The sequence below is a fragment of the Penicillium odoratum genome (assembly GCF_028828045.1).
Source record: "Penicillium odoratum strain IBT 22623 chromosome Unknown utg000005l_segment0_segment0, whole genome shotgun sequence".
NCBI lineage: Eukaryota > Fungi > Ascomycota > Eurotiomycetes > Eurotiales > Aspergillaceae > Penicillium > Penicillium odoratum.
In genome coordinates, this window is record NW_026643147.1 from 2,945,870 (window position 1) to 2,964,817 (window position 18,948).

The 18,948-nt window shown below is 46.9% G+C and overlaps 7 protein-coding genes across 7 annotated transcripts; 3 read left to right on the forward strand and 4 right to left on the reverse strand.

Moving 5' to 3' along the window:
• Positions 1-1,282: 1,282 nt before the first annotated feature.
• N7520_006640 (uncharacterized protein) lies at positions 1,283-4,789 on the forward strand (the record flags this gene model as incomplete). Its single annotated transcript, XM_057140574.1, has 7 exons — positions 1,283-1,593; positions 1,652-1,907; positions 1,957-2,963; positions 3,019-3,739; positions 3,787-3,837; positions 3,883-4,699; positions 4,755-4,789. The coding sequence occupies 7 exons, from the start codon at positions 1,283-1,285 to the stop codon at positions 4,787-4,789; spliced, it is 3,198 nt and encodes a 1,065-aa protein (XP_056994580.1).
• A 713-nt stretch (positions 4,790-5,502) lies between these two features.
• On the reverse strand, positions 5,503-5,880 carry N7520_006641 (mitochondrial 54S ribosomal protein bL33m; the record flags this gene model as incomplete). The annotated part of the gene is made up of 2 exons (XM_057140575.1): positions 5,503-5,672; positions 5,868-5,880. 2 exons carry the CDS (start codon positions 5,878-5,880, stop codon positions 5,503-5,505), a joined length of 183 nt encoding a protein of 60 aa, XP_056994581.1.
• A 4,074-nt stretch (positions 5,881-9,954) lies between these two features.
• On the forward strand, positions 9,955-10,401 carry N7520_006642 (uncharacterized protein; the record flags this gene model as incomplete). The annotated part of the gene is made up of 1 exon (XM_057140576.1): positions 9,955-10,401. The coding sequence occupies one exon, from the start codon at positions 9,955-9,957 to the stop codon at positions 10,399-10,401; it is 447 nt and encodes a 148-aa protein (XP_056994582.1).
• A 58-nt stretch (positions 10,402-10,459) lies between these two features.
• N7520_006643 (uncharacterized protein) lies at positions 10,460-10,981 on the reverse strand (the record flags this gene model as incomplete). Its single annotated transcript, XM_057140577.1, has 1 exon — positions 10,460-10,981. One exon carries the CDS (start codon positions 10,979-10,981, stop codon positions 10,460-10,462), a length of 522 nt encoding a protein of 173 aa, XP_056994583.1.
• Positions 10,982-13,099: 2,118 nt separating this feature from the next.
• Positions 13,100-15,088, forward strand: N7520_006644 (uncharacterized protein; the record flags this gene model as incomplete). The annotated part of the gene is made up of 5 exons (XM_057140578.1): positions 13,100-13,735; positions 13,808-13,861; positions 13,929-14,015; positions 14,076-14,137; positions 14,209-15,088. 5 exons carry the CDS (start codon positions 13,100-13,102, stop codon positions 15,086-15,088), a joined length of 1,719 nt encoding a protein of 572 aa, XP_056994584.1.
• Positions 15,089-15,275: 187 nt separating this feature from the next.
• On the reverse strand, positions 15,276-17,070 carry N7520_006645 (uncharacterized protein; the record flags this gene model as incomplete). The annotated part of the gene is made up of 5 exons (XM_057140579.1): positions 15,276-15,848; positions 15,901-16,253; positions 16,306-16,481; positions 16,546-16,821; positions 16,904-17,070. 5 exons carry the CDS (start codon positions 17,068-17,070, stop codon positions 15,276-15,278), a joined length of 1,545 nt encoding a protein of 514 aa, XP_056994585.1.
• Positions 17,071-17,207: 137 nt separating this feature from the next.
• N7520_006646 (FAD-dependent oxidoreductase) lies at positions 17,208-18,540 on the reverse strand (the record flags this gene model as incomplete). Its single annotated transcript, XM_057140580.1, has 2 exons — positions 17,208-17,537; positions 17,596-18,540. The coding sequence occupies 2 exons, from the start codon at positions 18,538-18,540 to the stop codon at positions 17,208-17,210; spliced, it is 1,275 nt and encodes a 424-aa protein (XP_056994586.1).
• Positions 18,541-18,948: the final 408 nt, after the last annotated feature.

Sequence of the window (18,948 nt, forward strand, 5' to 3'; positions counted from 1 at the left end):
TTTCCAATACATCAAGTCCACACCACCTTCGCAGGCGCCTTCCAACCTTAGATTTCGAGTCCACCTACCCAACCCCAACCTCATATAGAAAATAGAGCTTAGGATAAGGGAGGGTATTACCACCATTCTCTATATACCCCTCTATTGCTTGGGTACACCGCAGACTTTTTGGGCATACGTTCGAAATTTCCACCGGATTTTTGCTTTTTCCCCTTCTCCTTCCACTTGATTGTTCTTATCTGCTCTTTTCCCTCCTTCTTTTCTATGTCGCTATTTATATATTTGGGGAGACCTTTGACTGTTAGATTAATACGACATGAAAGAAGGTAGAATACTGGATAGGATACCGAGTAGGAGACTAAGTAGAAGACTAAGTGGAGACTGAAGAGGAGACTAAGTAGATGACATCTAATAAAGTAGTCATGGGTTGCAACAAAAGGAGCAGAAAAACATTTATACGATGACCGGGTGGAACTTTTGACATTTCGTCGGTTTCCCAATTGGAGAAAGGGGAGTGACCGTAGCAGAAAAGGAAGTGACGATAGCAAGTCTCCAAGTTGAATACTGGTAATTTGAGGCAGGATAGTGTTTTGAGCCCAGAGTTTCTGGTCTTTAGTGTCGAGCCGATCAAACACAAATTGCCATCGGTTCCGTGGTGGAATGTGGTTCTCGGACTGTAAATCGGTAATGCTACCTAATGCTGTTCCTAGATCAACAAGTGTGCATTACAGATGATTTTAGGGTCTTTTTTTGTGGAGTTTTTTGCGGAGAAGTCGGTTCATCTTTGAGAATCGGAAAATCCTGGAAGAGATTGGTGATGATCAGTGACCCGCCATCAATCTTTGTGGTTATGTCTAACCACGGGAAAAACCAGGAGGAATGAATTCTTCGCGCTTAAAACACAACACCTCTGCAAATTGTCGCTGCTGCTGAAAGTTGTGCAGATAGTCATCATTCTTCAGCTAAACAAAATCGATCTGTGCCAGACACGTCCCATCAGCACTAATGTATGTCGCTGATCACTACCATTTAAATAAATACAGGGAGAGTTGATATTCATAACTTGTTCAGAAATATTTCATGCCTTCGGATCAGGTACCTATATAGCTACACCCATAAAATATAGATAAAGCAATTCAAATAATGGGGAAACAATTCACAGTCACGGGATGTGTACCTTCCATTCTCTTTTTCCATTGAACTTCCCTCCCTATGCATCCGCATTCTTCTCTCACTTTGTCTTTCTAATCAACTTCTGTTAGTTTGAACTTGTTATCTCATGATGGGGGATAGTAGCTTGCTTCCACCAAAAGTCTCATCCCCTGGCTTGCACCCCCAGAATAAACCAAATCTGCCCTCTCACGCCCAAACGGGTATTCAATCTCCTTGGTTTATGCAACGTCCTCAAGGCTCTGGAATCGATACGACAGCATTTTCCTTTGCCAAACCAGCCATTCATCGACAGAGCTTTACCTTGAGTAAACCACCCAGACTGCCCACGGTCAACTCTATACCTCTAGGACATTCTCTGCCCTTGGAGCTTCCGAAACCGCCACTGGGTCAACCGAATCACAGAGATGAGCTTCAAAGAACGTGTGTATGCTTCGAATGTTCCATGAAACATTTACTAATATATTTGTGCCATTGGTAGCCGTATTCTATCCCATGTCGAGCCTAGACCTCAGCATACCGAGGGCCAAATTCCAAACAGTGATTTCTCCGATTTAGGAAATGCGGATAGCTTCCTCCCTGTCATCCTCTGTCGAAAAAAATCCTCTCCTGTGGGAACTGAGGTTACAAGTCCACGACCAAAGCCCAGAGCTGAGACTACCCAGCAACAGACCCCTGTGACTAACAACGCCAGCAAAGTTGCCGCAGCTGCCAACCACAAAAATCCAGAAAAAGGAGTACGTCCAATTGACTGAACTACTGTATGCCTACTGATCTTTCAAAAAGAGGGTCGTTCCCGATTCGACTTCCTCCGGGTCGTCACATAACCAGGTCGAGAAAGCTGATGCGGTGACTCCACTTGATCCTGCATTCCACGAGAAGGAATTACAAAAGAATGATTTCCTCATTACAAAAGTTCCAGGCCAGACTCGAAAAACGATGCCCACCCGAAGACAGAGGTCAATCTCGTTTAGCAAAGTCGAACCCCATCAGCTCAACGAAGACAATCTATTTGAGTTGCTCATTAGAAAGATGAAACAGCGGGAAGAGAAAGAAGCTGCTGTAGCTGCAATGAATTGCCAGATGGAAACAGAGAACACGTCTTTGAAAGATGAAAATCAAGGGCTACGACAGCAGCTTCATGTCTCTCAGTTGCGTCTGCAGAAGAGCACCGAAGAATCAAAAGCGAGTCGATGTCTTTTGAGCGAATGGAAATCAAAGATCCGCAACTTCAAACAAGTTGTCAATGAGCTGGGACATGGATACGATGCCCTTCATGACGAAGCAAATAGACACCGGGAGACTGTCCTGGCACTGGCCAAGGAGAAGGATGACCTTACCAGGGCAATCGATCAGACCAAGATCCGCATTTCGCAAGCTGAAGGGATGATTGTCACTCAGCAAAACCAGATATCCGAAAGCGAAAAGACCATCGCTTCTCTCGAGCATGCCTTGTCTGCTTCGCGGGTGGCAGAAGAGAGCGCAAACTCACAATTATCTGAACAGAAGAGGCGGACAGTGACTCTGGAATCGTATATTCAAAACTACGCTTTGGCCCACAAAAGGCAGCTGGATCTGATGAAAAAGGACCAGGAAAGTTTAACGGTAAAGTTTGCAACGGGGTTGATGACCGTGACACGCGATTCCGCCAGTAGCAGAGAAGCTGTTCTTCTGGCGATCAAAGACGCATATGAAGATTGTCGCTCCTCTATACTGTCAATGAGCGAGAGATTTTCAGAAGAACAGGAAAATGTCGCAGAGTTCACAGTTCAAGCTCATGATGTGGTTTCCCGGTAATTGCCCCAGGCTTGCAGAATTTCAAAGCCAGAGACTAACTATGCAAATCAGGATTGACTCCTTATCGTCTCGGTTTTCCGAGAATATCGAAGGGGGTATCAAAATCAACAATGGGGTAGCTAAAACTCTTCAAAAGAAATTCCAAGAGATTGAGTGTCACCTTAGTCCTGACTCACCAATGTTCAAGCTTCTTTGCCAGAATGATACCTCATATGTCGCTCTGAAAGGGAAGTTTAAGACCCTTGAGCCGACCTTGAACGCGCTTGGTACTTCCGCCAGAGCCTTGACTACGAAAGAAGACACTCTTATCCAGGAGCTCGCAACCTTCTCCAAAAATCTTGTAGATACCCAGGCTCCAAGGAACAACCCAGTTCTTGAGCTGGAGCTGGCGAATAAGGTTTCAGAAAATACCCGGTTGCAGATTCAGCTTCATGACCTGAGCTCAAAGGTTGTTGCCCTGCAGAAAAGCCTCGATGACAAAGAGACATTGATTCAAGATACACAAAGGTGCTTGGTGGATGTCAATGCAAAGCAGGAAACAGCTGATCGTCAAAGAAAACAGCTAGAAGCCGAAAAAGGGACCTTGCAACAGGAGTTCGCGGCGACCGAAAAAAGAATTCGGTTAGAGCTCGGTAAACAGAATGCGGAATTGATCGAGCAAATGAGGACTGAGCATCAAGCGGAAATCAATGGATTTCAAAAGGAAAAGGAAGATATCGAAGAGGTGTCTGGAAAGCTCATCAATCAGCTTCGCGGGATTCAAAGCTCTCTGGTTCGTATTGGATGCATAGAGCGGTATCATTTGCTAACAACTTCAAGATCGACGCGAAAAGGCTCCTTGATGAGCAAGGAAGGGAGCACAAGGCTTTGGTAAGTGGTTTGTTCTGCACTTTAAGTGGACCTTACTAAGTCCAGCAGCTCCAGGAGACAGAACAGCAGATAGAAAATCTCGAGAAATTCGATGTAGAGTCCAAGGCTCAACTGGAAATCCAGCGCACGGAGATAGAAAAGTTTCAGGAGCTCGACGCTACTTCTCGTGCTGAAAACAGTGATCTTCGAGATCAACTGGAACAAGCTCAACAAAGGATCCATGATCTTGAAGCGCAGCCATGCTTTCCAATCAAACCGGAAGACATCAAGGCACCACAGCCAACCCATATAGTGCCTTTCGCAACTATCGAGAGCCAGCTCTTGGGACAACAAACTGCCTCGCAATATGGTGAATCGTACGACTTTACAATGCTCTTCATGTCGGACGACCAGTGTCCAACACCAATAAACAAAGGCACTACCCAAGACCCCCCACAAGACCAGCCCGAGAATCTTGACATTGACAGTGGACCCCAGCCAGGCCCGAGTAGCAAAGATCCGTCGCTCATTAGCTCTGACAAATTGATACTTTCTCCAAACAAGAAGCGCAAAGGAGTCAACTTTGAGCCTGGTAATGCTACAAAAAAGGGAAAGGAGTCCCTGAATGTTCAGCCAGCTGCCAGCCAATCGCAGAAGGAAGTGGAGGAAAACCCTAACAAAGCCTCTAAGCACACTCACAAGTGGACCTACAGCCGTATCCAAAGCCCAACCATGGAGAAACAACACGAGCAAACTGGCGTACCTGCTCATGCCGCCACAGCCGATCGACGAAGCAGCCCGAAGAGTCTTGTCTCCGCAAGCAGTGCACCAGCAGTCACGCAGCCTAAGGCTCGAACTACTCGCGGCCGCCGGAAGGGTCGAGGTAAAGTTGACATTCTTTTGCCGTCCTGCAGATGGATGCTAATTGAGATTTACAGGCCAGCAATACGATGCGCGTTTCCAGGAAGTTTAACGGCATTCAGGTCAGCCAAGCGCAAAGAGTTGTGACCATCCAAGTCTTCATCTTTGAATTCCGTCAGTATCATATTGTTGTTGATCCAGGCTATCTTTGTGATCTTACACATGCAGGTTTAATGATCGGTTCCTTTAATGTCATACTAGTCATGGGATTTCTTTGCCTGATGGCTTGCAAGCTTGTCTTTGAGTCACTTACCTCGACAACTCATACCAACACAAGCAATTGTCTTAATACTAGTTTATTGATTATCCCACAGATGTCCAGACAGAGATGCGGAATGATAATTTTTTATTTCCAGTTCAGTACCCAAAACTGTAATGCTCTTGAACGCCAGACAAATGCTCCATCAAAAGGAAGTAATAGACGGAGCAACCGACAGAAGCGTCATCCCCCGTCGCTGTCAAATCAAACTTCCCAGGATATAATGTACACAAAAAAATTACAAGCCCATCGTCCTTCTCAAACCCATCACACCGCAATTGTTTCCAACATTTGTTCGAAAGTTCTCGAATTTCGGTCGTAGTATCCGATTCGATCTGGTCGGCGAATGATGTAGTAAAGGAGAGAGAGATCGGTCAAAGTCGCCGTCTTTCGAATTCAGATTCGAGGCCAGAATCGAAGCCGGACCCGGAGCGCAGCGCGTAGAAGCCAGGGCACCAGTAAACCCGAGCCAGCCAATAAATCGAATCGAACAAAGCCGACACAAATTATTTCGCCTTTCCACCTTTGGTCGCCTCAAGGAAAAGAACCGTCTTCTTAACAACAGGATCGTACTTCAACATAGAAAGCGGTCGGTGGACACGAGGCCGGATCATCGTGCGGTAGTAACCCGTCATCGCCATCGAGATGAGGCGCACGGAAATAGTGCGTGACTTCGCTATAATTAAACAATATATATTAGCTCTGTTGCATCCACGTCATGTGTGTTTTCTTCCGTCGATTCGAGGAGTCCCCGGTTGCCCGGTTGTTGCCTTTCCGCGCATGGCGTGGCAGCACTGGCGTGAACAATTGGGTTGGATTTTCGTCTGCTGGACTGAGCTCAGGTGTAAGGGGTGTAGATGTGTTCACATACCTTTCTTGGCCATTTTTGCTCGAGGTCCCGAGGGGTCTGGATCGGTGGTTCGATGGATGGAAATTCGAGGCGGAGTCGGGAAAATCGATGGACTTCACGTGATTTGATTAGTCATGAGATCGGCTTCGTGCTCCCCGAGTCCCAGCTGGGCATCTAGGGTTGTCCTTGTTCTTGTTTTCGGTTTTTGTATTTTTTTGGGGGGTGTTGAGACTCTCTGGTCCATGGGCACTAGGAAATATGAAGAATTGGATGTATCTGTTAGCTTGAAGATATCATATGTTACTTTTAAGCCGAAGTTCCGGCGAATTCTTCGTTATAAGAGAGCAGTATTCGACTAGGTCGGCACATAGGCATAGCCGCACATGGCTCAAGTTGCATTTGGAAAAATCTACCTACTAAAAAGGGGGACGCTCGATGGCAGTACGCTCTGACGTACGAATCAGATATACTAAGCAAAACTCACCACGAGCGAAGGTCACCTTCGGAGAGCAGCGGGTCCCTCGACAAAGGTCAAAGTGAGAGAGGTGTCTAAGAGTCGGAGACTGAAAAAAAGCTATTTGCAAATATTCCCTCGGCTTTCCCGTTTAGCAGTCGGCCACATTATTCCTGCTCAAGAAGAGAGTACCTGAATACCTCAAGCTTTCTTAAGCATATGGCCGGTCAATCCCATGAGTATCAGTGCCATTTTGAATAAGCCTTGTAAGCGCAGGCGCCGAGCGTGCAGTCTTATTCATGGCATTTTAAACCATACCAGCAGAACTGCGGAAAGATGGCCTACAACCTCCTGATGTAAGCCAAGCACGGCAACTATGCCTCCAAAGTCAGGAATGGAACCTCAAATCTTTTCGCTGACATTTGTATTAGCAGGAAGAAGGAAAAACCTCTGCGGAGGAGAATCAACTTGTGAAACGGAGAAAAAAGAGGAGGGAGATTGCAGCCAGTCCCAGCGTCGCGCATGCGCCTTCTGCTCAAATTTCATATCGTATCACTGGGGAGCTCGTCGTTCTTCACGGATCTAAATTGACTAAAGCGACCTTCATGCCAGGTCCCTGGCAACTAACGCGTAATGGGGGTAAAGCATATTGTTGACAATGTATCCCCAAGCTCCGGCATGTGGAAGGGTACAAATCACTTCGGACTGTGAATCCTCCACTGCACACAGTAGCATTGATCGCCTATGACAGTCTTTGGCTTCTGACTTTTGAGCGGTTGGATAAGCCGCTGGACAAGTCGCTCCCAGCCAGATTCTGCAGCAAAGTGAAGGGTTCATTTTGGTTGGTGCCGGCGACAAAAAAATAACTGCATCTTGCTTTTCCAGACCCGTTCTCAGATTCAATGATGATGCGTCTCATTCGAGGTCTTTCATCGACAGCGCTGGCTGGCTTTCGCTGAAAATAAATACAGGTTCGCACTGTCACGATCCGTAGGTCGGTGAGTAGATGTTGGACTACTTTACCCAGGTTTCCAGCTTTTGGGAGAGCATAATACGCGGCTCCTGCTCTGCAGATGATTTTGGTGGGGCGCCGAAAAATAATCTCAAGTGGGAAAGCCGAAACAGAATCCGTCAATCAGTGGGGACGCCGATACAGCACATGACAGCAACATGAAATACTAACTTGATTGGCAAATTTTCCCTGAAAGTGGAATCTCGGCACGATGTCAAGCTATGACCAGGAAAGATCTTCCTTCTGTCATGCCCTTTCCGCTTGAGAGCTGAGCAAAATGGACCATTTTGGCGGAAAGCACGTTCACAAACTCCCCATATGGTCTACCATAAAGGATTACCCGAGCGGATTTTTTACTTCACCTAACATCTCATTCGACATAGGCATTGTTGGTGGAGGCATAGCAGGTCTCACAACTGCCATATCATTGAGTCGATGCGGGCACAGAGTTGACGTAAGGACCATTCCTTAGCCACGGATCCCAGCATTCCTATGCGTACCTCATTCCAGAAACTTCCTAATTTTGCTGAATGGTTTAGGTGTACGAAAGGACGACCTTAAACGAGAAGAATATTGCTGTGACTATAGGGCCAAATGCTATGCGAGTACTGCGTCAACTTGAATTTGATTTTGTGCGAGCAAGAGCGCTGATTCTAGAAGAGGTGACTGCTTTTGTCCCACTCCTTTAAGTATCTTAATATTTGCGTTGATCTAACTCATCCAGGGGAATATATGGGACGGTTCAACACTACGATTGAACTGTCGGACGGAATATTCTGATATTGCCCGAGAATTTGGTGACCCATGGGCAGTGATCCATCGTCGAGACTTGGGTCGAGAATTGAGAAGACTGGCTTCATTCCAATCATCCACTCGCTCCTCAGTCAAAATTCATTATGAATCACCGGTAACTAATATCGACTGTGAGAATGGCATTCTCACCCTGGAGGATGGTTCGCGCATACAGAAAAACATCATTATTGGTGCAGACGGTGTTGATGTGAGTTGACCTAATGTTTGATTTTATTGCTGAGCAATCTTTCTAAGAATGCAGTCACTAGTTGCAAAGCATATCATCGATGAGCGGGTTGACCCTATCGCGTATAGGACTACCTTTCGATTTGTCATTCCAACGGACAAACTTCTCCAAAATGAGAAAACAAGGGTGCTGTTTGAGGAAAAGCCCCCCGCGCTGAATATCGCGGTCTCTGGAAATAAACGTTTGGTTTGGTATCCGTGCCGAAGGTCAGTCTACGAGTTAAAACCTATCTCCATTTCCGTGCCTCATTTGATGTCTTTGAGTGCATGACACATTTTCAAAATTTCATTGAAGCTGACGGATAACGTTTTAATATAGTGCATCAGAGCAAAATTTTGTCGCTTTACACATGGCCTCCAGAGATGAACACAGTGCAGGTATGTTATAACCCAGGACTAGCCCCTGAGAAACTCCCTAACTTCACATTTGAAATCAATGGAACCACTAAGTATTGAATTGGAAAGACCACACGGACCCTCAAAAGTGTCTACTGAAAGAATATGAAGAATTCAGCCCGAACATACTAGAGATATTTAGGTTTGTATCATCAGACTCCCCATTGAAGCATAGCAGATCCAGTGCCTTACAAACAAAATCCCTGAGCAGACTCATTGACACCGTCACCTTCGAATCTCTGTCACTTCAAACACCGATAGAAAGTTGGACTAAAGGAAAGGCTGTCATAATTGGCAATGCAGCTCATTTTATGCTCCCTCGTCAGTAAACTATTCCAAGATTCATTTTTCGAGCCATGATCTGACGAGACATATCAACATAGACCAAGGTCAATGTGAAAGCCAAGGAATTGAAGATGCAGGTGCTCTCAGTGTCTTTCTATCTCGGGTTGAAAGCGGAAAGGATATACCAAATCGTCTAAAGAGCTTTCAGAAAGCCCGGTGGAATCGGACTGCCGCCTTGCAAATCCTGTCAAGTGTCGCACAAGATCAGGCACAAGACGAGTTGCAAAAGATTGAAAAGGCATCTATCTATATACGAGGCCATATCCCAAGTAAGTCTCTAAAGCAATGTTCGGACCAACAATGAACTAGTTGCTGAAACTTTCCCATTAGGGACTCCGCTGGAGTTCAACAAGTACAATTTTTCCTACAGCATCTTCTCCGACTGTTTGGATGTTTTGGCGATGGAATAATGAACTCTTCCTACAAAGGTTGTTTCGCTAAGAGAAGGTTCGAGTAATTTATGGAGGTCTGTTGCGCTTGCGTATCGAGTAACCTGCAACTGATGGACTACGCGCTATGATAAGACGGCGATGGGGCAATCTGACTTAATTCGTCCTTCTTTTTTTTAAAAAAACCGGAATAATTACAAGTCACTTAATTTAGGAGGGGGAGTGAAATTAGCAGCCACACACAATGAACGAAAACCTATGTTATGAATGACCTGACCAACACCGGTAGAGTAGTTATCCCAACAGTGTACCCCCGCATTTTGTTGCTCGGCTCCCCACAACAGTACCCCCGGGTTTTTGAGTGATGATATCAGGCAAGCCATATTTATTTCTGACAACTTCAGCCAGGCCTCTTAACACTCGCAATACCATTATCTTCAAATCTAAAACCAGTTCCACCAGCACATTTTCACCATGGTTGACCTAAACAAGCCTGGCTCCATCGAGCGAGTCACTGCCATCACTGAGATCGAACGAATTCTTCACAAATACTGCATAATGGCACGCGAAAACGCCCCCTTCTCTGAAATGGCGAAACTATTCCACTCTAATGGCATTTTCCGTCTCCCGAATGGAGCCGGGGTTCCCGTGCAAGAGATGGGAACCGTCGTCCAAGGCAAACCGCCAGCCTTTATCCGCCACCATCTCACCAGTGTGGATATCGAGTTTTCAAATGAGACGGAGGCAAAGACAAAATCACTGTTTTTCGCTATGACTACTACGTCGACAATTGATCATTGGGGTTATTGGCAGGATGTCTTCAGTAGAACTGAAGATGGACAATGGTTGATTGAAGTACGAGAGATCGTGGTGGAAGGTCAGGATGCCAATGGTTGGTATGCGGGCGCATATGGCCATTAATGTTCCTGTTCGACTTCCTACTATTACATGTATATGTGGAAGCAATATTTGTCGACATTTAAGGACACAAGTTCTTAATGACGTCCGCCATTCTTGAGGCACTCCTATACTGTTTCCCCATCCTCCGTAATTCATTTTGAAACGATCGCAAAAGTCGGCGACGAGCAGAAATAGAATTCTGAGCCCCTTTAAGAACTCCCCGGTCATGATCCTCCTGCATGCGAGCCCACACCGCAAGACCTGCATAGAAAACAACCAGCGGCAGCCAGAGGGGAATCAAAGGATCGTTATCTGTGGCCCGTGTGAAATTTGAATCATGCTCGTCATCATCCAATGCGTCGAGGACCTTCCATGCGTAGTCAATGGCAGTGTCGCTGACATGGATACCGAGATGATGGGGCTTTTCGCCGGATGGAGAAAGTGGAATCTGTCTGCTGGGTGCCAATCCATCGTAGCCAGCAATTTGTGGTAGTTCCAACGCCCGCGGGCCAATTTCAAGGAGAATACGGCAGAAATATCCCAACGAAAGGACATTTCCGTACACCCTGTTTTCATTGCAACCGACTTGAGAATCAGTCATGGGGAATTCGCCCCCGCTGAATTGGGCCAGATTTTTATTTTCGACAGATTTATACCATACTTCAAGTGAATGTATCAAAGATTCGGATTGCTGTAGATACTCTCGACTCGCGGAAGATGGAAGATAGGGTCCCCCCATGCTATAAGTGTCGCCAGTCAGCTCGGATAACGTATATATCGCTATATCCTCAATCCACTTACAAATCGTCAGATTCGCCGTCGCCCTTTCGACCATTTTGAATTGTTTCGTCGGCGAAAGGCCCAAGGAACCGCAGGAGCTGCACTGTTTCTGAAAGAATGCACAACAAGGCCAGCAAATATTCATCTGAAGTCAGATATGGATGGAGGCTCTGGCGATTGACAATGATCTGTCTATAAAGATCTTCGAATCTACCAGCAGACGATGTTATGAGAGGGAAAGATAGGTCTGTCTGGTTGAAGGATGGAGGTGCATTTAAATGAATCGCTCGCAAAATGTCGACCAGAAAGTAAAATGAGGTCATTCTATCTCATTAGTCAGTTTTTGGCTAGGCGCTTCCCTTTGAGTGAGTTGAACTTACAAACTGATATCTTGATAGTCGAAGGTTAAATGTGAGTCGACGATCTTCAGAAGACCCCGGCGTTTGTATGGCTAATTTTGTCAGAATGGCTAGCTAACAAGGGATTTTTACAATGGATGGGTATGCCTACCGCCAAGAGATATCCATTCACCATGGTAGTTGTCTCCCAAAGTGCAACATCAGAGTGGAGTGTACCATAAATTACTAACAGTATTCCCTTTTTCTCATCGTTAATTATTTTTTTCGATCAGACTTCGTGCATTGTCACACTTACCGCTTCATACCAGTGCATATTACTCGATGTCCTATTATCAAGCTCTACTGAGCCAACAAATAGTTTCAAGGTTGTTTCGTAGAGGTTTTGGGCCCATAATCGACATTCACGACGCTCGGAGACCAGCGTACCAATTAAAGCTCTGCTAAAGGCGAGATATGGAGGAACTGGAGCTGTTCCTGTTAATCCAGCAAGGATAGGGCTATCTTGATTTGATAGACTTGATATAAAGGGCGCTTTCTTCAGGAAGCGGTTCTCGAATGTCCGGGTGAGGTCCTCGATGATGCTCGCAGGCGGAAGTTCCGGAAAGCCATCAAAGAGGGATAGCGGATAGTTCAAATCGCTGACTCCCATTGAACCTATTCCAGGAACAGTTCCTGAGATTGCATTGATTTCATGGTGAAGTTCATCATCGCTTTCAGTCTCATGGCTGACACACGGTGATTGCCTAGAAACCTGTACTTGACAGGCTGGTGTATTTGTTGCTGAACGACTTGAAGCTGGAAGTGTGAAAAAGACAAAGTCTGCACATTCAACGAAACCTTTGTAGTCCCTGAGCAGAGATTGCTTGAAAGTCCTAAGGAAGTCGTCGGGCAGCGCCGCCCCAGCGCGAGCCGAGTCGGAAAAACGCGGATGATACCCGTCTAAGACATGTGAGCAGATGGAGCACGTAGTAGGATGGCTTCCTGCCCACCTTGACTGGCCATTATGCCTCAGCTAGCTTGGGGGTGTAATCTCACGTATGGTGGAAGTCCCCTGAGTGGCACGCCACAAATCGTTGATTTTGCGGGGAACCCCACATTCGGTGAAATTTCAACCACCAAGCACCGAAACCACTCGCACAGATGAAGTCTAGACGCAAATCGGGACCGTCACTACTTAGATGTCCCTTTTGCGATCGAACATTTACGCGACAGGAACATAGAGAGCGGCATATTCAATCGCGTAAGTGCATCCCCGGTCGCCGGGCCGGTTGGTGCTAACCCAGTCAGACACCAAGACAAAACCATTTGCCTGCGAGGTTTGCAAGAAGAAATTTGGCCGGCGGGATGTCTATCAACGACATTTGAGATCCCAGCATCCCGATCAAACCTCCCTCTTGGCAGTCGACAAGAAGAGGGGACGAGGCGCCTGCGACAGCTGCCATAGCCGCAAAGTTAAATGCAACTTGGCTCAGTATCCCTGCGAGCGATGTCTCCGGGAAGATATAGATTGCACGTTTTCACGCGCTTCGGGTGATCCAAGTATCCGTGCCTCGTCGCAAACGATCCCCATCCAAGGCTCAATGCCCGAGCTAAGCTCCCATGGGGAGTTCCTGGATCTCCAAGAAACTCCGAACAATCCGGCTTGGATTCGAGAAATTAGCGGGATTTCACAAGAGGCTGTGCCTTCATCACCAAATGCCAACTTGTCATTTCAAAATATCAACTTTCCCGAAGATTTCACTTCTGGATTACTAGATTTCGACTTTACGCAAACTGCATCGTTCTTTGATTTCAATATCCTGGACCAAATCCCGCCATTTCCCTCACTGGACCTTTTACCCGCCCCGCCTGTCTCTGAAAGGATACCAGAATCTCAGCTTTCCCGAATAAAAGGTGCATATGCTCGGCTTCAAGCTTATTCGTCCCCTACAGAACTCTCGCGACCTGCTTCTCCAGCAGCCAGGGCAGATCATGAAAGCTGGTTGCATCGCTTAGGTGAAAAGCAGAAGGTGCAGTACGACCCAAGTGTGATAAATGTATTTCTCAATCTCTTCCGAGTCCATGTGGCCACAATATTCCGATGCTTTGAGGGCTTCGCAGTAACCGACACTACCCCTGTCATGCTCTGGACGTCGATGGCATCTGTCGGCGCCTTATTTTGTACGACACCAGGTTCGATAGAGATTGCAAAGTCGCTTTATAACCACGCACGTATTGTTCTTCTCTCCAAGGCACGACAACCATTCAATCTTCATCACCAACAAATCCCGAGCTGACCATCTTCCTAGGTACATCACAGACGGCCTTCGCCTGATGATGATCAGTTGGGAATCCTGAAGACGGTAAGCCAAAATTCAAATCCTCGAAATTATATAAAACTTCGGGAATGGCAGATTAATTGAAACTCAGTACATGCTCCTCGAGTTGTTCGGATATCTGAGTGGTGACGATAGGTTCCATGAAATTGCGGAGGTTTATCACTGGGAAATGGTCCAGGTTTGCAAAATCAAAGCTCTATCTATCTAACCTCACAAGAGTTATTGACCTTTCTTGCAGATTATCAGTACCTTTAAGTTATGGTCGCCTTCAAACACTGAGCGGGAAGCCGAGCGCAGAAGGTAAGGTCCCCTGTTATTGTTTTCAACACGCAAAGGAAACTCGGAAACCCACTAACTTTCATTGTTGCCAGAACGATCGAAGATATATGTACTTTAGAATGCTACCGGGTAGCTATTCTCCACGGCTCTGCCACCTTCAGCGTGTCGCTTCCAAGCCTCTGTGAAGACATTGATATTCTTGCAGTCCCAAAGGGACAAGCTGGTCCAAGTGATCGAGCGCTGATGGCACAATTACAGCGGATGATGTCGACCAATCCTAGAATGCTATCTCGTGAAGACACTCTCAATCCCGCCGAGACACATGAACTATGGACCTTGTGTTGTTTATCACTACTTTTACCTTGGGCTGCGGTAAAGACTACAGATCAAAATGACCAACCAAGCTTTGACGTCTCTCGCCGTGGAGAGGTCCTCGAGATGGCTCTCCAAAAATGGCTAACCATCACCAATGACCAAACTCCTATACCTACTTTGATGCTCTTCCATTTGGTCTGTGTCAATCTTCACGTGAGCGTCAGCAAAATCCAAAATCTAGCGCGCCGGTATTGTGGTGAATCTAGGCTTTCGTCTGCGACCACCTCATCAATGGGTACTGGCACGCTGTCATCAACCGATCTTTTTCCGTCCAAAATTGACCGGCGAAATGCGCTTTGGCACGCCAAAAAAATCATCGAATTGGCTGTCAACCTAAGGCAGAACAATTCCAATGCCATATCGATCTCAGAAGGCCCTCATTTCAGCTATTGTGTTTTCTTCTCGGCCTTAATCCTATGGTATGCAGAGTGGCAATATTTATTTGTCAATTCCGAGAATCCGAAGTCCCAAGCATCTGTGCACGGTGCAGCCGCCTCGTTGAATATGGCTATCGATGTTCTTACGGCATCCCCAGTGCAGATCGCGAAAAAGTTTATCCCTACCCTGCAGTCACTGGTTGGAAGTGTAACAGGTTGACCAAACTATGTACATAAAATAAGTCGTTCTATTGATTCTTCTCACTTTATAACCTTGCATTAGGTCCTCAACGTCGCTTGGTCACCATTGCTTTGTTTTCATTGCTTTCAGTATATCAACATGTTGATGCAATGTGTCACAAAACTAAATTCGTGGGGAATGAAAAATTTCGAACGATCTTTCTTGTTTATCCTCCCGCAATGAACTGTTCCAACACCAATGCGAGCCGGTCGGGCTCAATCTTCGTCATTATATCCCAAATAAACTTCCTGCGACCACCCGGAAGATTACCATACTCTCTTTCAAACGCTTCTTGTCTATCAAATGCCTGCCAAGGTTTCTGGCCAGATACAAATGCTAGTAAGTCTCGGGTATATTTTTGGCCAGTCTTTTTTTGCTCCTCGGTCAAAAATTCATCGAAGTTATGCAAAAGCATAGTCAGGTCGGTTAGATGCGAAGCTTCGCCTTGCCAGCGCCCTTTCCATGGGTTCGGTGCATTGAATCGATAGAGGTAGGCCGCTCCATCTTTCCATGATTGAGCCAGATAGACGGTCGGAATATAGAAAATCACGTCATTCAACAGATGAAGAATGCCGTACAATGCTCGGTCATCATCATTGCCATCAATGTCGATGCTATATGCCGAGAGGATTTTACTCGCCAAGCCGGCGATGTCCTCGACTTCCTTTGCCAAGTACTCACCAAATGCTTTGCCGATACTCGATTTTCTGTGATCCAAGGCACCTGCCATAATAGATCCCTACTTGGATTGTCAGTTGCTTGTCAGAGGGCATATAAGTCAATATACTCACGTCGAACTGACAGTCCCCTATAAACAAGTCCTGGCACCAGCCTCGGTGTAGCGTAGTCGGGATACCATCGAGTATAGCCTTCACAGAAGGCATCTCGAGACATATGTCCCCGTCGACGATTGGACGGGATGGGAATGCTGAGATTTTAGCCACCTCATCTGCACTCAATGCGCGCATGCGAGACACTCGCTCACTAGGTGCCAGGTTGTCTAAGCCGAGGATTCGAAGAGACTCGGCGTATATATTTTCATGAGCCTGATCTGGGAGAGGTTTCACAGCGAGTAATTGACCACTCAGGCAGGCAACTCGTTTGAAGAGTGGCTCTTCACTGGCAAGATGCAAAGAGGCAGATACTTCGACTATTAGCACGAATCTACCGTGAATGGGCCGTTCAAAAATATTTACCACCTCCCGCGCTGTGTCCAACAAGTGTGATATTTTCCGAGTCACCACCAAATCCCTTAATGTGAGCTTTTATCCATTGCAGCGCGACACGCTGGTCTCGAAGACCGTTGTTGGGGGTAAACCCGGCGCCGCGCAGCTCTTCGGATGTTAAAAATCCAGCTGGGCCAACCCGGTAGCTGCATTCATTAGTTCTGAATTGCCCGGTATCATAGGTCGAATTGGTAGCTGACTGCGACTTACTTGATATTAACTCCGACCACAGGAAGCCCCAGTTCACTGGAAAAGGATACCAAATTGGTCAGCTGGTTCTGCGGCCATGAAGCAGATCCAACGCCGAAGCCGCCGCCATGGAGGAAGACCAGAACTGGCAGGCTCTTGGAAAAATTATCCACTCTGGGCAGCGTGATATTTAGATTTAATCCCTGTGTGGCAGACTTGGCGAAGTGCGTGCGGGGAAGTTTGTGTTGGATCAGGCCGAATTCTGAGTCGCATCCATCGACACCTCCCACACTTGCCCTGAAGAAAAGTGTTAACAATATTCATATTACCTTAGAAGCTTGGAGTACCATAGATCAAAAACGACAAAGGACTCACTTACCCATATGATGTAGCGTCGATCGATTCATCGGAGTCTTTCCGGTCGATGGGAACGGCTGGAGCGAATTGGTGTGCGAGGGTCGCGTACTGAATGCCTAGAAATTCCACCAGGTCATTTTTCTTGTTGCCCTTGATACGGCCTAGAAGAGGGTGTTGAATCGTAGTCATTGTAATGAATTTGGACCATTGAGTCAACAACTACTTGCTACATACGGGTATGTCTGAGTTAAGTATTTGAATGTGGGATGTGGGGAGGACCGATCACTCGGGATCTCCGCCCACTCCAGGTTTTTAACTTGAATCGCTTATAGTCCAGCTTCCTTAGCTAAAGCTCTCATGTCTGTTCTCCAAGTCTCAAAGTACGGCTTGGCTCCCTCTTCCAACTCCTCCGCGGTCGGGTTCTGCAGAGATCTTAAATAATCATCATCCTCTGCCGCAGTGTCGCTTTCTAGGTGAAGACGGAGTTTATTGGCTGTCGTAGTAGGGTCAACGAAGTATCGGAAGACCTTTCTGCGAGCGTCGGAATAACTTGTGAGGATCTTGTCCGATCGGCCTTCGTTAAGGACCATGATCAGGGCCTCCGCTAGAGCATCGCCATCCAGAATGCCGGTGTTCAACCCCATGGCGCCATACGGCTGCAATGAATTAGAACTTTTGATTATTTCATTTAGCAAAAGGGAATGGTTTACTCACGTTGTTCATGTGCGCTGCATCTCCAGCTAGTACACATCGGCCTTTGCGCAACGTCGGGACCAAGCGTTGGTGAATGCGATAGACTGCCTTTGCCTTGATCTCAGCTAGAAGTGGTCGTGGACCAGAGACGATGTCCTCGTAGAAACCTTGTATAACCTCCTCTTGGAGTAGCTCCTGGTCAGATCTTTCATCCTCCGGAGGAATGGCAATGGTACACCTCCACAGGCTCTTTTCGCCAATAATTGGATCGGTAAGAGGAGTCATGATGGTGTAGTTCTTCGTCCCGATAATATAGCAAGTATGCCAGACTGGATCAACATCGTTTATAAGGATAACGTCCGTGGAGACTAGTCTCTCAGGCCAAGTATGGCCGACGCAAGGTGCTCCAATTAGTTTGCGAGTTCTTGATCTACCGCCGTCGGCGCCAACAAGGTACGAACCCGTCACAGCTGGGAAATTCTGATTTTCGAAATCAATAGTAATTTTGCCGTCTCCCTCTTGGATGCTGGATAGCTCACTGTTGAACTGAATCGTCACGTATCCGGTTTTTTGCGCCTCCTCCAGAAGCAGCTTCGTCAGCTCCGACTGGCGAAGATTAAGGAGGCCGGACGGGCAGGCCTTGACAGGATCACTTGGGTCGCAAAGTGGTTGCGCAGCCAGTAGGTCGCCCAAGCGCTTGCCTCCCTTGCCGTCATTGATAGGAAGTGTGCGCCAGCATAATCCAGCAGTCATGAACCCCTCCGCCCGAATGAGGTCGTACAGTCCAGATTCTTGAAACACAACCTGGGTTGCACCATAGTAGCCAACGGCTCTTGGTGTATAGGGGAGGGTGGACTCTTTCTCAAAGATCTGGACTGGGATCCCTGCCTTCCCCAGGCGATAGGCGATGAAGCATCCTACGGGACCAGCCCCCACCACGAGAACGGGAAGTTGCTCTTTAGCCATTTTGCGGGTCAATAGAATAAGATATTATCGGTATATGAGAGTATTTACGGGCTGGGAAAGAATCATAGCGACTCTATTTAATTCATGTCGGCGCCGAAGCCTCTGTCGGTCGCATTGGGTGTGCTAGATCGTGAGCCAGCCGACCACGATGTGGGCATACCGATAATGTGGGGAATGCCGAACATGCCCATTTGCACAACCCCTTTAAAGGACGCCTCAATATATCAGGCCACAAGGTCGAGCCCGCGTCAGAGTCCGCTCGTCACCTCCCCTACTTATGACCGAATTTTATCTAATATATCAGCTAGAATTTCTAAATTGCATCCCTGCAAGCAGACATTCAACCCCGTGGTCTCTGCTTTTGTTGTCGACGCTCGACAATCATGTATATGTATCAGCTTCTACAGT